The sequence below is a fragment of the Prionailurus viverrinus genome, chromosome B4 (genome assembly GCF_022837055.1).
Source record: "Prionailurus viverrinus isolate Anna chromosome B4, UM_Priviv_1.0, whole genome shotgun sequence".
NCBI classification, from domain to species: Eukaryota; Metazoa; Chordata; class Mammalia; order Carnivora; family Felidae; genus Prionailurus; species Prionailurus viverrinus.
This window is the reverse complement of record NC_062567.1, coordinates 117479401-117495782: the sequence shown is the minus strand read 5'-3', so window position 1 is coordinate 117495782 and position 16382 is coordinate 117479401. Positions and strand designations below refer to the sequence as shown.

Below are 16382 nucleotides of genomic sequence, written 5' to 3'. Positions count from 1 at the left end.
AGACAAGTAGGTGTAACTATTAAAGGGCAATTAGAGGGATCCTTGTGGAATGGAATTATTACGTTTCTTGGCTGTATCAGTGTCAGTATCCTGGTTGTGATGTTGTACTGTAGGTTAGTAAGATGATATACCATTAAGAAAACTACAAAAAGAGCACGGGATTTCTCTGTATTATTTTTCACAACTTCACGTGAATCAACAATAATTTCCAAAAAAAAATTTAATTACAAATGTTAAGTTGTAAAAAAAATAAATAAAATGGCAACTTGCACCTTAATTTGTAAAAATTTCTTTCTTTCACCCACACAGTGATAAGAACTTCCTGTTTTGGCTGCTGAGAACATATATTCTATAACCCTTTGTATAATTACTTCCTTCTGCTCTTAAACTAAAACAAATTATTTAATTTTTTTTAAAGAACCTAAATGTAGGAAATAAAACTAGTCTTGTTTTTAATTTTACACACATTTGAATTTTACTTAAGCATCTCTGAAATATTAATGCATAAATATTTGAAATGCCTAATTTAAAAAATACTGTTTGCAAGATAGTTATAAATAGTTTATTTCTGGGAGAAGGGTCTACAAGAATTATCTTCATAGTCTGGCAGTCAAAGGCTCTCCTGTTCTTCAATATCTTCCTTGGGTCCAGAGCTATTTAACTCTTTTATCAAATACTACTAGAATAAAAGCCTTTATTATTCTCTCATGGCTATATGTAGTCTTTCCAGTTAATGTTTGAATAACTTGTGTGAAGAAACTAGCTCATATGGAGAAATCTATATTATAGATTTTCCATTTTAAAAGTCTTAGACTCATTCCTATATATGCTACTAGGAATATACTGAGAGTTTTATAAATGTGTATCTTTTAATAAAAGATGAATTTATATATTAATCCATAGGCAAATATCTCCATGTAAAAATGAAATAAAATGAAGTGGTAAAAGTAGAAAACATAATTTTTTTTTAATTTCTGCCTTTCTTTTAATTAAACACCTAGTGACTGTAAGAGTTTAATATATAGCAGAGTTAGATTCTATTTGTTCCTCTTTTCCACCCATCTGAATTTTCTCCAACACTCTTTATTTTTCATTTTTAAAAATTAGTTTAAATTCAAGTTAGTTAACATACAGTGTAATATTGGTTTCAGTGGTAGAACTCAGTGATTCATCACTTACATATAACAACACTCAGGGTTCATCATAAATGCTCTCCTTCATGCCCATCACCTATTTATCCCATCCCCCTACCCAACTCCCCTCCAGCAACCCTCAGTTTGTTCTCTGTATTTAAGAGTCTCTTAATGTTTGCCTCCCTCTCTGTTTTTGTCTTATTTTTCCTTCCCTTCCCCCATGTTCATTTGTTGTGTTTCTTAAATTCCACATATAAGTAAAATCGTATGATATTTGTCTTTCTCTACCTGATTTATTTTCACTTAGCATAATACACTCTAGTTCTATCCACATTGTAAATAGCAAGAGTTCATTCTTTTTGGTGGCTGAGTAGTATTATATTGTGTTTATATACCACATCTTTATCCATTCATTAGTTGATGGACATTTGAGCTCCTTCCATAATTTAGCTATTGTCAATAGTGCTGCTATAAACATTGGGGTGAATGTGCCCCTTCAAATCAGAATTTTAGTATCCTTTGGATAAATACCTAGTAGTGCAATTGCTGGGTCATAGGTGGTTCTATTTTAATTTTTTGAGGAACCTCCATACTGTTTCCCAGAGTGGCTGCACCAGTATGCATTCCCACCAACAGTGCAAAAAGGTTCCCCTTTCTCTGCATCCTCACCAGCATCTATGTTTCCTCAGTTGTTAATTTTATCATTCTGACAGTTGTGAGGTAATATCTCATTGTAGTTTTGATTTGTATTTTTCTGATAATGAGTAATGGTGAGAATCTTTTCATGTGTCTATTAGCCATCTGGATGTCTTCTTTGGAAAAGTGTCTATTCATGTCTTCTTCCCATTTCTTAACTGGGTTATTTGTTTTTTGGCTGTTGAGTTTGGTAAGTCCTTTATAGATTTTGGATACTAACCCTTTATCTGATGTGTCATTTGCAAGTATCTTCTCCCATTATGTCAGTTGCCTTTTAGTTTTGCTGATTATTTCCTTGGCTGTGCAGAAGCTTTTTATTGATGAGGTCCCATTAGTTCATTTTTGCTTTTATTTCCCTTCCCTCCAGAGACATGTATAATAAGAAGTTGCTGCCTGTTTCCTCCTCTAGGATTTTTATGGTTTCCTGTCTTACATTTAGGTCTTTCATTAATTTTGAACTTACTTTTGCATATGGTATAAGAAAGTGGTCCAGGTTCATTCTTCTGCATGACGCTGTGCTTTTTTCCCAGCACCATTTGGTGAAGAGGCTGCCTTTTCTCCATTGCATATTCTTTCTTGCTTTGCTAAACATTAGTTGGCCATATATTTGTGGGTCCATTTCTGGGTTCTCTATTCTATTTCCATTGATCTATGTGTCTGCTTTTGTGCCGGTACCATACTGTCCTGATGATTATAGCTTTCTAATACAACTTGAAGTCCAGAATTGTGATGCCTCCAGCTTTGGTTTTCTTTTTAAATGTTACTTTGGCTATTCTGGGTCTTTTGTGGTTACATACAAATTTTAGGATTGTTTGTTCTAGCTCTGTGAAGAATCCATTGGGATTCTTGCACTGGGATCCCTTCAATGCAATAGGGATTGCATTGAATGTGTAGATTCCTTTGGGTAGTATAGACATTTTAACTTTGTTCTTCCAACGATAAACATGGACTGTTTTTCCACTTCTTTGTGTCTTCTTCAATTCCCTTCATAAGTATTCTATAGTTTTCAGCGTACAGATCTTTTACCTCTTTGGTTAGGTTTTTTCCTAGGTATCTTATGGGTTTTGGTGCAGTTGTAAATAGGATCAATTCCTTGATTTCTCTTTCTGCTGCTTCATTATTGGTATATAGAAATGCAACTGATTTCTGTATGTTGATTTTTATATCTCATGACTTTGCCAAATTCATGTATCAGTTCTAGCAGTTTTTTGGTTGTCTTTCAGGTTTTCTATGTAGAGTATCATGTCATCTGCTAAGAGTGAAAGTTTGACTTCTTCTTTGCCAATTTGTATGACTTTTATTTCTTTTTGTTGTCTGATTGCTGAGTGTAGGACTTCCAGTACTATGTTGAACAACAGTGGGGAGAGTGGACTTTGTTGTCATGTTCCTGACCTTAGGGTAAAAGCTCTCAGTTTTTCCTCATTGAGGATGATATTAGCTGTGGTGGGCCTTTCATATATGGCTTTTATGATCTTGAGGTATGTTCCTTCTATCCCTACTCTCTTGAGGGTTTTTATCAAGAAATAAGTTGTATTTTGTCAAATGCTTTTTTTGCATCTATTGAAAGGATCATATGGTTCTTATCCTTTGTTTTATTAATGTGGTGTGTCACAATCATTTACTGGCAAATATTGAACTAGCCCTGCAGCCCAGGAATAAATCCCACTTGATCATGGTGAGTAATTCTTTTAATGTACTGTTGAATTTGATTTTTTAGTATCTTGTTGAGAATTTTTGCATCAAGGTGCATCATGGATATTGGCCTGTAATTTTCCTTTTTAGTAGGGTCTTTGTCTGGTTTTGGAATCAAGATGATACTGGCTTCATAGAATGAGTTTGGAAGCTTTCCTTCTGTTTCTATGTTTTGAACAGTTTGAGAAGAATAGGTATTAACTCTTCTTTAAATGTCTGATAGAATTCACCTGGGAAGCCATCTGGCCCCAGACTCTTATTTGTTGGGAGATTTTGATAACTGATTCAATTTCTTTGCTGGTATGGGCCTATTCAAATTTTCTGTTTCTTCTTGTTTGAGTTTTGGTAGTGTGTGGGTGTCTAAGAATTTGTCCATTTCTTCCAAATTGTCCAGTATGTTGGCATATAATTTTTCATAGTACTCTCTTATAATTGTTCGTATTTCTGTAGTGTTGGTTGTGATCTTTCCTCTTTAATTCATGATTTTATCTATTTGGGTCCTCTGTATTTTCTTTTTTATGAGTCTTGCTAGGGGTTTAGTTTCATTGGTCTGTTCTGCTGGTTTTTTGTTTCTATATCATTTGTTTCCATTCTAATCTTTATTATTTCCCTTTTTTGCTGGCTTTGGGCTTTATTTGCTGCTCCTTTTCTAGCTCCTTTAGGTGTAAGTTTAGGTTGTATATTTGGTACCTTTCTTCAACACTGTTTAAAACAATGACTGTTAAAAAAAAATGCTTCCAATAGACAGAGTAGAAAAATGCTCATTGATGTAAAGATGAGATACTCGAGAGCTATTTGGTTCTTGGTTTTACTTGTAACTTTATGCTTACTCTTTTTTGCTTTATATGTACTATGATGTCCTAGGGGAAATGCAATCAATCTGAAATTTCATAGACCATGTTTTAATTTCAGCTCTCCTACTTTTTAAGTGTGAGACTATCTCTAAATCTCAAATACGTTGTAAAACAGAAAGAGTTAATAACTACTTCTAATACCAAAATTCTAGGCTTAAATGTGATAACAAATCTCAAGTTCCTAGAAGAATGTATATTCCTCTTAAGCACCTGGTATTTACTCACACCCACTTTATCTCCTTTGTAGTGTCATACTTTTTTTTTTCTATGTTTGGCCATAACTGTACAGCAGAGTGGCATTTTGCGTACCTAAAGATAGGAAGCTCTACATTTTTAGAATAAGTCTTAATCATATTAATTATTGTATCCGTGATAAAAACATTTACCTCATTAAAAATTTTTACTCCTTTAATTGAAAAGAAAAAAATAGAAATTGTTTTCAACTTGCATGACATATGTAATAAAAAGTTTGATAATTTCTACCCCTATTGAGTTATCTGTACTCCCTCAGATCCTTTCTTTTTGCTGTTTTAAAAGTGATCAACACAGAGAAGTATGAGAATTTTAACTCAGGAAGGTGAACTGATCTCAACTTTTTACATCTTCTCTTTCTGTACATGCAACTAAAATAGTAAAATAGATACAAAAATAAGAATAAAGCCATAGCAGTAATGAAGAACAGTGAGTGGTACTATCAGAAGCATTTAGAACTTCTTAAAGATAAAGACAGATGGCATTGGATTTAGACAGAGATTAATCACAGCAACTGACAAACCTCAGCATCTTATACATGGAACAATTGACTTTGTTGTTTTCCTACCAGATGTTAATACCTATTTCAGTAAGGGGAAGAGTCCACTGAAGCTCCTCCCTTGGGAATTGGAACAGGAGAGAGAAATGGGGTAGTGTCCTAGGTAATCAAAATGGTTGATGAAGAACACCAGACACTTGACGAAAATGAACAATTAAATGACCTTTGAGAAAATGATTAATGACTGAAAAAGTTGAAAATCAATATCCTTAGAAGATTTGAGAGGTTATGAACTCATAAAGAAGAGGTTACTTTTAAAATTGAATACTTGGGAAAAAAAAACCATTTATTGAAAATTAAACAGGATCGTTACACCTAAAGACATAGTAAAATGACTAAAAGTTTTGTGCCTTGTCTTATTTGTTCACTGACATATCCCCAGAGCCTAGAACAGTGTCTAACACATAGCTGATGGTCAGTAGTATTTTTTGAACAGATTAATAAAAGTGCTTTAGAATACCTAATTGTAAAATACTCCCAGAATATAAAACAAAGGGGATCAAAGAGATCCAATATCCATTAACTAAGAGTTCTAGAAGTAGGAGGAGGAGCCAAAATAGTAATTATGAGAATGTGGTATTAGCATAGGAATAGACAGGTAGATCAATGGGAACATAGTTCAATCCAAAAATGTAAGCCCAGTTTATATTTGGAAATTTAGTATATGATAAAGGTGACATTTCAAATCAGTGAAGAAATGATGCTGTTAGGCAGCAGGTTATCATTTGGGGAAAATGCTTAGAATTAAATTTTTCATTATATACATAAAATATTTCAGACTGATTAAAGTACTGAAAGAAAATACTACTGATCTAGCTTCCCATTTTTATCACCCATCTCATCCTCATTTTAAAAAGTATTTAAGAAGGCACCTAAATTTATTACCACTGACTTGACAGGACTTTGCTTCATATTGATATAATTTATCAATGGGCTAGTGTCTGGAAAGTCTGTCATTTCCACATATTTCTACTGATGTCACTTGCTAATTTACTGACATTCAGCTGTCTTTGGGAACTCATTTTGAATGCTCCTTTTGCTTGGATGATTTAATATAACCACTGACTTTTGCTAGTACTACTTTTTCTTTGTACTGACATCAGAGTATCCCTCTAGTCCTATTTGACATTTTATTAGGAGGTTGATGAGGTTCCTTTATAATTAAGTGCATTCAAATGATTTAAAATACACTTAGATCTAAGCAAGTGGATTTTTAAAACATACAGTAGTTAACAATAGAAGAGGAAACATAAAAGTGGATATTTGAAACTTAGATTCCAATCTAGAGGATATTTGGAAGTAAATGTACACGTTACCTAAATCTCATCCTAGTCAGGAATTATGTGTTCTCATTTAATTCATATGTGAATCACATCTAACTGGGTTGCAGAAATGCCATGAAATTTTTCAAGTTATATCAGAATATGTTATATTCCATTTATATCTTTATAGAGCATACAGATATTCTTATGATAATAGTTTCTGATTAAGAGAATCCATAATAAGTGTAGGAAATTCATGCCATCCTGTACATTATATCAGTAAATTTACACATTTTCTTTTAGGGACTAAGATGGCACTGGCTTCATGGATGTGGGACCCCACATGAAGAAGGGTCCCATGCTTAGAGTTTAATGCTTTTGGGGTGCTGTCTAAAATTCTTACTGATTTTTATCTCTGAATTTGTGTTTTGTAAGTGAGGTCTGTGGGAAAATGGAGCCTGGGCTCATCTGTGTTCCCACCTCCTACCATCATCCCACTGTACTAGGTGGGATTCTTAGCCACCTGCTCCCCCAATCCTGGTGTTCCTGGCCAAGCTAGTAATTGCTGATACAGCAGTGAGACCTTGAGCGTGAGGAGGATGGAGGTTGGGTACATGCACTGATGTGCAGGGCAGAACACCTGTGTGCCTATGAGGATGTGCTTTCACCCTGTGAATGTACCCACGCCCAAGGGAATAAGATATTAAGTAGCAAATAAGACCATGGAAGACAGGAAAATGTTGTTTTTTCCTGCTTTGTAGAACAAAGGGCATCGCTCATGTTGCCACTGTTTCCAGCAACTCTATGGAGCTGGCTGTGACTATTTCAGTCATTTATGGAGCTGTTCCATTTCACCTCCTCAGAGACATATCCTAATCAGTCTATAGAAGGGGTCACTAACTTTTTCTGTTAAAGAGTATAAAATTGTTCAGGCTTTGTGGGTCATAAATCTCTGTTGTAACTACTCAACTTGCTATGGTAGTGTGAAAACAGCCATAGACCACATGTAAATAAATGGGTGTGCCATTCATATGTCCCAGTAAAACTTTATTTATAGACCCTGAAATTTGAGCTTCATATAATTTTCACCTGTCACTAATGTTATTTTTGTTGTTTTTTTCAATCATTAAAAACATATAAAAGCCATCCTTAGCTCACAGGCTTTACAAAAATAGAAGCCTGGATTTGGCCCATGATCTGTACTTTGCTGGCTCTGGTTAAGTAAATATGTGTGGGAACAAGTCCTTTGGAAAGTAGAGATACAAGTGTTGGACCACATGGGGACGATGTTTTAGAGGAGTAGCCATAGGGAACACAAGTGAAACTCATTTTACACATTGAAACTTGGCAAATTTTATTTGTAATTTCAGTGAATTTGTGAAAACACTTTTCTTTTGTACTGTATGGCTTAGCAAGATTCCATCAGAATAGTTAGGAAAATGGAATGTATTAAAATCTAAGTTTGAGTGAATATTCTAATCTCATCCTCTTTAATCTCCATTTTTAATAGCGCTACCATCTCTTTACTCTTTTTTCCCATTGCTGTTATTTCATTTTCCACATAGATATGTCTTTTTAATCCCACCTCTGTCTTTTGTGCTTTGAGGCACCATCCAATTGTCTCTAGATTTGAACACATGAAACCTCCTTCTAATCTAAGCCCTCCTGCTAACTACTTATGTAATCTTGCATAAATTATTTAACCTCTCTGAGCCAACTGCATTGTGCTAGTTAGGGTAAGTAATGCTAGCTGCCACAACAGACAAACCCAGAATCTCAGCAGTTTAACCTAAAGGAATTTTATTTCAACTTCTCTTAAAACCCAGGGTGAGGTGAATGACCCTCCTTCATCTTATAGCTACATCTTCTGGAGAGTAAAAGAGAGATAGAGACTAATAGTCATTTGGTCAGAATTAGTTACATGCCCCCAACCTAAATGCACATAGGCTAGGAAACAAATGGGAAGCTATACTTACGGTTTTGTTGACCACTAAAATGATGTGCAAAATGATCCTTTAGAACAGGGGTTTGCCAATGAATGTTTTCTCTAAAGGACAAGATGGTAAATATTTTAAGAGTTATGAATACTCTGGCCTCTGTCACAACTTCTCAACACTGCCATTATAGCATGAGAACAGCCATAGACAATAAATTAATGAATGGACATAGCCGTGTCCCAATAAAACTTTATTTTCAGAAACAAGAGGCAGGTCAGATTGGGGCCACAGGCCAGAGTTTTATAATCCCATTCTTAAAGCATGACTAACATATAATGATTCTCATTTTTCATCATCTCAGATACTCAGAGAGCTTTGGGTAATAACTCCCCCAATGACTTTTCCTTAAGCTGGCTAATAATAACCAATAGACAGCTCTGAAGAAGCAAATAATAATGCAGTTAGATGATCACGGATCCATGGTTCCTTCCCTTTGGAATTTCCATTCACCTGTCTCCCTCCCTCCATTTGTTTGATTTGAAGCCATGTTACAGTGAGATTATAGCATTCTGCTCAAAGAAAGAAAGGGAAATTTCATGTAGATTTGCATAACCACATATTAAGCAGTCTATACTGAATCCCAATAGTATATCTTACATCTTGTATACTTCTGGCTTAGTATATTTCTGTTTCTCACACACACACAGACCCACACACAAACTTCCAGCATTCACCCAAGCAGAAATCTGTGAGTCGCCTTAGACTTCTTCCTTAAAATCAACCTTCACATCCAATCAGATGCCAAGACCTAAAGAGCTAACCTCATTAGCATCTCCTAAAAACATCTGCTATCTCCAACACTGTTGTCACTGCTTTACCTCAGGACCTCACTTTGTCTTGGCTGGAACTCTTTAATGTCTTCCTAATTAGTCTCTCTTCCTCTAATCCAGCCCTGACCAATCCATTTTCTAACCTGCTAAAATGAGTTTATTAAGATGCATGCCCAACCATGAAATCAAATCCTCTTGCTTAGAAATCATTCAGTGGTTCCTTAAAATATTCAAGCTAAAGTCAAATTCCTTAACATGGCATTAGAACCCTTTATCATTTGGACCCTGCAACTTGTAATATCTCATGGCTTGTACCTACCACTACCTCACATACTCTGCACTGTAGCCATTATGAACTTTATGCAGTCTGTATTTTTCTTCTCCCCATCCTCTTTTGTCTGCCTACCATCTCTGCTTCATTGAGATTCAACTCAGCCATCAATCACCTGCTTGTGGAAGCCTTTCCTGATCCCCTTTCTAAAGTAGAAAGTAGAATTCTCTACTTTAGAGAATTCTGTGCTTAGGAATTCTGTGCTTCCACTTACATTAGTCCTTATCACTGTATAGTACTGCACTAATGCATAATCCTTGGGTTGTTTCTTCCCTCATGCACCATCCTTTTCCCACTTCAACTCTATAATCACCTGGAGAACAAGGACAATGTCTCATTAGTCTTATTCCTATCACACTGCTTGCCAAGGTATCTACAGTTTAGTAATACTAAACAAATATTTTTGGAAGGAATTAATGCAACAACAAAAAATAACCTGTTTGCTTTTGTGATTGCATAACAAATTCTGATTTTAATATAATTAGAGCTTTGTGTAGTCAAGAAACATGTATTTAAGAAACAGAAGTAAAGGGGTGCCTGGATGGCTCACTAGGTTAAACGTCCAACTCTTAGTTTTGGCTCAGGTCATGATCTCATGGTTTGTGAGTTTGAGCCCTGTATCAGGCTCTGTGCTGACAGTGCAGAGCCTGCTTTGGATTCTCTCTCTCCCTCTTTCTCTGCCCCTCCCCTGCTCGCTTGTGCTCTCTCTCTCTCTCTTTCTCTCTCACTCTCAAAATAAATAAATAAACTTTAAAAAAAGAAACAGCACTAAAGGAGCCATATGTATCAGTTGACTTGATCTTTATAAAGATTATGAGAAGGAACATCATAGAAATTTGGCCCATTGCTTATATATGAAGTGAAACAAAATCACAATACAACACGATAAAACAAAACCAAGATGATGACCATACCTGAGTTTCCATTGGAGCTAGTGTCATATTTCATGCCTTTTAATTGCTGTTATATAGTCTAGTAGAAAGAACATGAATGTGAAATTGAGATTCAGTAGCCCTAAGGACAGAAATTTTGTGAAAAACCAAGCCTGACATTGTACCCCAATCTTTCATAATTCAAAAGCAACTGAATCCTATGGGAGTACTAATTTGAATTCTACTACTGAATTGATGTGTCATAATAATAAGTGACTTGCTTGTATAACAGTGCCTCTAAAACTCTTTCATAAAAGTATTGCGATGGTGAGATAATAAAGCATATTGTGATCATTTGTACCCCTTATATTAAAAAAACTGTAAAATAGAGACCTTTTCATTATCATTGTTTATTTTAAATTATAGACTAAATTAAATGTTAAAAAAAACATGATGAGCTGGAAGAGACAGGGTAACTTGAATATTTTGCAGGAAAATAATCTATGGAGTACATTGGTTAAATAAACCAGTATTTGATGGCAGTGATTAAAATAAACCAAAAGTTTATTGTACTTTGGGGATAGTAAAGTACAGTAAAATTTATTGTAAAGAGATTGAAGTTAATCTCTTGTTAATTATTATAGGATATTGTTAATATTTAAGTAATATTAATTAGAATAAAAAGAAAGAAAACTTGGATTGAATCTTGGGAAATGCACACAATTCTGAGCGCCAAAAAGACTGCCAAGGATAATGTTAGAAGCTCTGCTAGTCAGGAAGAAAAGTGTATGTAATTAAAACTATGGGGAAAAAAAACCAGAAAACTGCTATAGGGAGCAATTCATTACTGACAAAGGATGTAAATTATATCTATTACTCCATGATTTTAACTTTTATGTTTAAATTGACTTTTCTATTTGGGGATTAATTACAATCCTTAAAAAAGGAAATCCAAGTTCACTACAAATACCAAGTAGATTCTTAAGTCCTGGGAAATGTTCTATATAACTTAATTCTTATGATCAAATTCCAGCATATGGTACTTGGGGAAAATATCTAATGCTATCAATTCTTTGGACTATATAAAGAAGAAGAAGAAGAAGAAGAACAACAACAACAACAACAACAACAAAACAGAACTGCCTTAATTATGCTTCAACGTTTTAAGAGCTCTTTTATTATTAGACTCTATATCCTCAGGGTCTGGAAAATGCCATATGCTTAATAAATGTTAGTTCAATGAAAGGTGTCTTTAAAATTTCAACTTTCTGAATTGATTATTAAGAAAAAAATTGGGTAATATATCTGTACAGTCTTCTGGGGAATTCTAACAAAAAGTCCAAGTTATTTTATCAGCTATGCCAAAATATGTTTTCAGTAAACAATTTTTTTATTATTTAATTAATCAAGGGATTATTTAGTGTCTCTCTGTAAAGTACAATTATATTTTGAGTATAAAAACTAGATAGTTTGAGGGGCGCCTGGGTGGCGCAGTCGGTTAAGCGTCTGACTTCAGCCAGGTCACGATCTCACGGTCTGTGAGTTCGAGCCCCGCATCAGGCTCTGGGCTGATGGCTCAGAGCCTGGAGCCTGTTTCCGATTCTGTGTCTCCCTCTCTCTCTGCCCCTCCCCCTTTCATGCTCTGTCTCTCTCTGTCCCAAAAATAAATAAACGTTGAAAAAAAATTAAAAAAAAAAAATAAAAACCATTTAGTTTGATAAAATCATCAGTTAGATTAAATCAATGGGGAGATTAGGCTGAAGATGAACATGATCATATTAATACTCTCATCATGCCCATTTATTTTAGCCTAAACAACGAACATCTATTGTGTCTTCTCTGGATTTTCATCGAATGAATCACAACCAAGAATATTTTGAAATCAACACATCTGCAGGGTGTGCAAGCTTTACTTCCAGCCCTCCTGTTAGTCCGCCCACCTCTTCTGTGGGAACCACAGAAGTCAAGAACAACGGAACTAGCCATACAGGTAAAGCAGTTCACTTTATGCAGCTATATTTTTGAACTTTTAAAACTAAAGCCTTAATGAGTTCAAGGAATTAAGAGGAATCTTCCTACAAATTGCATTGTGCTTTTCGTTCACCCACATGTATAACAATGTAGGGCATTACAATTTTTGTCAGAGTGTGAATATAATATTCTTGTTGAATACATTAATGGTCTTTCAGGTATTACATATTAAAGGATGATAATTTAATGCTATTATGGCAGTAAAAGAACCAGAGACCTGGAAATGCTTTTCTTCCACTGCTGTTTACCCCTCTCCATACAGTGGTATCAACTCAATATAGGATTTTATTAATAGCTGATTTGAGGCCACAGAACCTGCATCAACCTGGTAAGATTGAGTTGGATGGTTTGGCCTAAATGGGCTTTCAATCTACTTGAACCAAAGTGAACTTGGAGAGGAGAAGTGTGAGGAAATAAGGCTGGGGGTAAGGAGAAGATTAAGGAAAGTAACCACACCCACTGTTAACACATACCTGGTTCCACCCAATTGGATTTGCAATGTTTCCTTTCTCTGGGGGCAAGAAGCTAATAATTGTAAGTCCAAATGACAGAAATATGAGAAGTGGGACCTAAAGAATTTCCTCCCTTTATATTAAAGTAAGTGAACTATTCTACTACTTTCCCTCAAAGAGATATGATTTTTAAATCCACTAGATATGATTAATATGGATTTTAGAATCATAAGGTATCATTTATATGGGTATTCCGTATAACCTTTGTTCAAAATGAGTATTGTGTATGTGTATAAATGTATGCACTCTACGTAAGTCCTTTACTCTGACTGTACTTTTGAGAACACTGATACAAAACAGTCCAAAAATATCCAGAAAATTATTTTCCCCTAGGAAAACTAAGATTTAAAAAATGATGATTAATGAAAGTGGTGACATTGATATTTTATGAAAGCTGTTATCTAATCTTTTCATGGCAACCAGAGTGATATTTATAAAAGGTAAATCAAAGTATGTTTTTTTTTTTTTCAACGTTTATTTTATTTTTGGGACAGAGAGAGACAGAGCATGAACGGGGGAGGGTCAGAGAGAGAAGGAGACACAGAATCGGAAACAGGCTCCAGGCTCTGAGCCATCAGCCCAGAGCCTGACACGGGGCTCGAACTCACGGTCCGCGAGATCGTGACCTGGCTGAAGTCGGACGCTTAACCGACTGCGCCACCCAGGCGCCCCAAATCAAAGTATGTTATCATCATTAAGCTCAGTGGCTTCTCACTGAACTTTGAATAAAATTCAACTTCTCACCATGGCCAGTGAAGTTCAATATAACCTAGCTCTGACCAGCTCTTTAACCTAAGCTCTAGCAAACTCATCTTGGACCACACTGGCCTTCTTTTCTAGGCATTCTAGTTGTGGGACTTGTACATTGGTTCCTGCTGCCTGGAATCTCTGTCTTCAAATTTTCATGTGTCTGAGTGTCATTTGAGTTTTGGCTCAAATACACTTTCTCATAGAGGCCTTCCCAGATCACCTTATTTCGAGTAAGGCTCTCAATGTGATGACAATTATAATAGCAAAAATGCAAAAAGAACAATCATAGTAACATCAATAACCAATAAGTTTCAAGCAAATACTTTAACGTTATGTATCATAGACTATTTTAGGCATTTTATGTGTATTAACTCATTTAAATCTCATAACTGATATGTGAATTAGGTATTATTATGATAGACAAGGAAACACAGATAGAGGATAAATAGCTAACTAGCCCATAATGGCAGACCTGGGATTCAAACTTGGTGGTAGTGTCCATGTTCTTAACCACTTTTCAACATTGTTTTTGGCACTTCGGTCAAATTTTCCTCTTTCCTTTTTCCAGATTCTTATTTATTACATAAAATTACATTCTTCATTTGTTTATTTCTTTATTATCTTCTCTCCTCTTTCTAGAATTGTAAGCTAAAATGAATGGATCCCTGATACATTGTGGGCACTGAAGTCAGGCTACCTAAGTTTGTTTACTAACCATGAACTAAATATCATACCTAGCTATAAGACTTAACCTCTTTATGCTATTGTGTTCTTAGGTGTAGAATTAAACTACCAATTAATTAATTATATTAACTTACTCTATAGCCTGGTAATGCACATAAGGTAAATAGCACTGTGTCTGGCACATAGTTAATGCTCAATACATGTTAGTAGTAGTCATTATGATATTAATGAAGACTAGCATTAATTCCTTGAACGTGAACATTTATTGTATGTCTGCCATGCACCAGATTCAACTTTATAGGAGAGGAAGGATGGGATATGATTTGTGAATAAAAATGGTATGTGGATCCCAGAAAGTGTCTCTATATATAATTATTACTCAATTAACACTGATTTGAATGATTATTACCAGATTTAAAATTCTAAAATGGGAGAGATGACAAGTACTCTGATTCTTGCTTTAGGAAAATCTCAGCTTCATTTCAGTTAGTACACCAAGTGTTTCTTTGGATGATTAATTTTTGAGTTTTTTCAACAGTCCTTTGAGGTAGATAGAAAATTAATTAATTTATTAATTAATTAATTTATTTACTTAAAAATTAAGACTAAAAGAAATGATAGGTCTATTCCCAAACCTCTGAGCACCAGAGTAAGAAGATAAAAACACACACATTTTACTGCTTCCAGGACTCCACTGGTACCATCCAAAATGTGTGGAGAAATTGTAATTTGCCACACATTCCAAAATTGGTATTTTCAGGTCTGACCTTTGAACAGAACTGAAATCTAACCTTTTAAAGGTTGAAATGGTTTCAAACAGCATGTTACTATGGTTTCCTAATGTAAGATGTCACCTCCATATTACATTAAAAATTTTAGAATAAACTAATATTTAGTAATAGTGTGGTAGGACAATGCTGATTTGTTTTATATGAAGAGATAAAACTTTGAATTTTATACTAAAACTTTTAAGGTAGACATTCATCAACTTAAAATGTCTTATACATAGATTATTTATTATATTTTGTATTTAAAAACCTGCACATATAGGCACTACCACATAATATGCTTTGAAAGAGAGTGAATTCCAGAGTCAACAGTGTCACTGATTTGCTGGATATTTTTCATCAAATCACCTATCTTCTCTGATCTCCAATTTGCTCATCTGAAAAGGGGAAATAATATCTACTCCTTGAGTACTTGTAGTAATAAATTAGCTTTATTTATGTGAATACATTTTGTAAACTATAGAAACTAATATTCTTCTTTAATACTATCATCATTGTTGTTTAATATTATTATTTTTCTTCCATAGTATTATTGTTTGAAATCTATAGTAACCTTAAGATAGAAATAGCCTAGGTCTGTACATAGGTCTGTACTTATGCCAGGGTAGCTGACCTTTTCTTGAATTAAAAAAATAATCTAAATTATTAGATAAATCTATAGTTTATTTTATAAATGATGACATGCACAAGAATTAATCCTGACAAAATGTTATTTACAGAACAAAGACTAATATACCCTCAAAAAAGGAATTTTATGCTGTAAAAAACACTTTGAATAAATGACCCAATGAGTTTATTATAATAGACATTTCAAAAGTAGCTTGAATTATAACTAAAGCTTTCTACTTGAAAGGCACTGTCTTATATAATCCAAGTATCAATTTATGAATCATCAAAGAAAGTTGTTAGAGTGAAAGACCTTTGGAATTGTACAGACTCGTGAATGATATAAATAGGTTTACATTTAACTAGGAAGATCACTTTAGTATTAAATGTGGTAGATAGATTTGAGATAGATTTGCCTGGAGGTGGGGAGAAACAGTGTCATCAGCAATGGAAAGATGTAAATGGATTTGAAAGATATAGGAAAAGAGTCATCAACAGGGTGTGATAACTGATTGGACGTATGATGGTAAAGGGAAAAAGCTCAAGGAAGCCTCTAAAGTTTCCAATGCTTAAGCACACTTGTCAAATCAAGT

At 34.5% G+C, this 16382-nt stretch overlaps 1 protein-coding gene across 2 annotated transcripts in view; it reads left to right on the top strand.

The window, feature by feature from the left end:
- The window catches only part of ANKS1B (ankyrin repeat and sterile alpha motif domain containing 1B), a 1101801-nt gene that overhangs the window by 482989 nt on the left and 602430 nt on the right, over window positions 1–16382 (top strand). For both annotated transcript variants that reach the window (XM_047867387.1, XM_047867386.1), the window contains exon 12: window positions 12228–12408. In XM_047867387.1, coding sequence (XP_047723343.1) covers window positions 12228–12408 — 181 coding nt within the window. The remainder of the gene's footprint in view (window positions 1–12227; window positions 12409–16382) is intronic.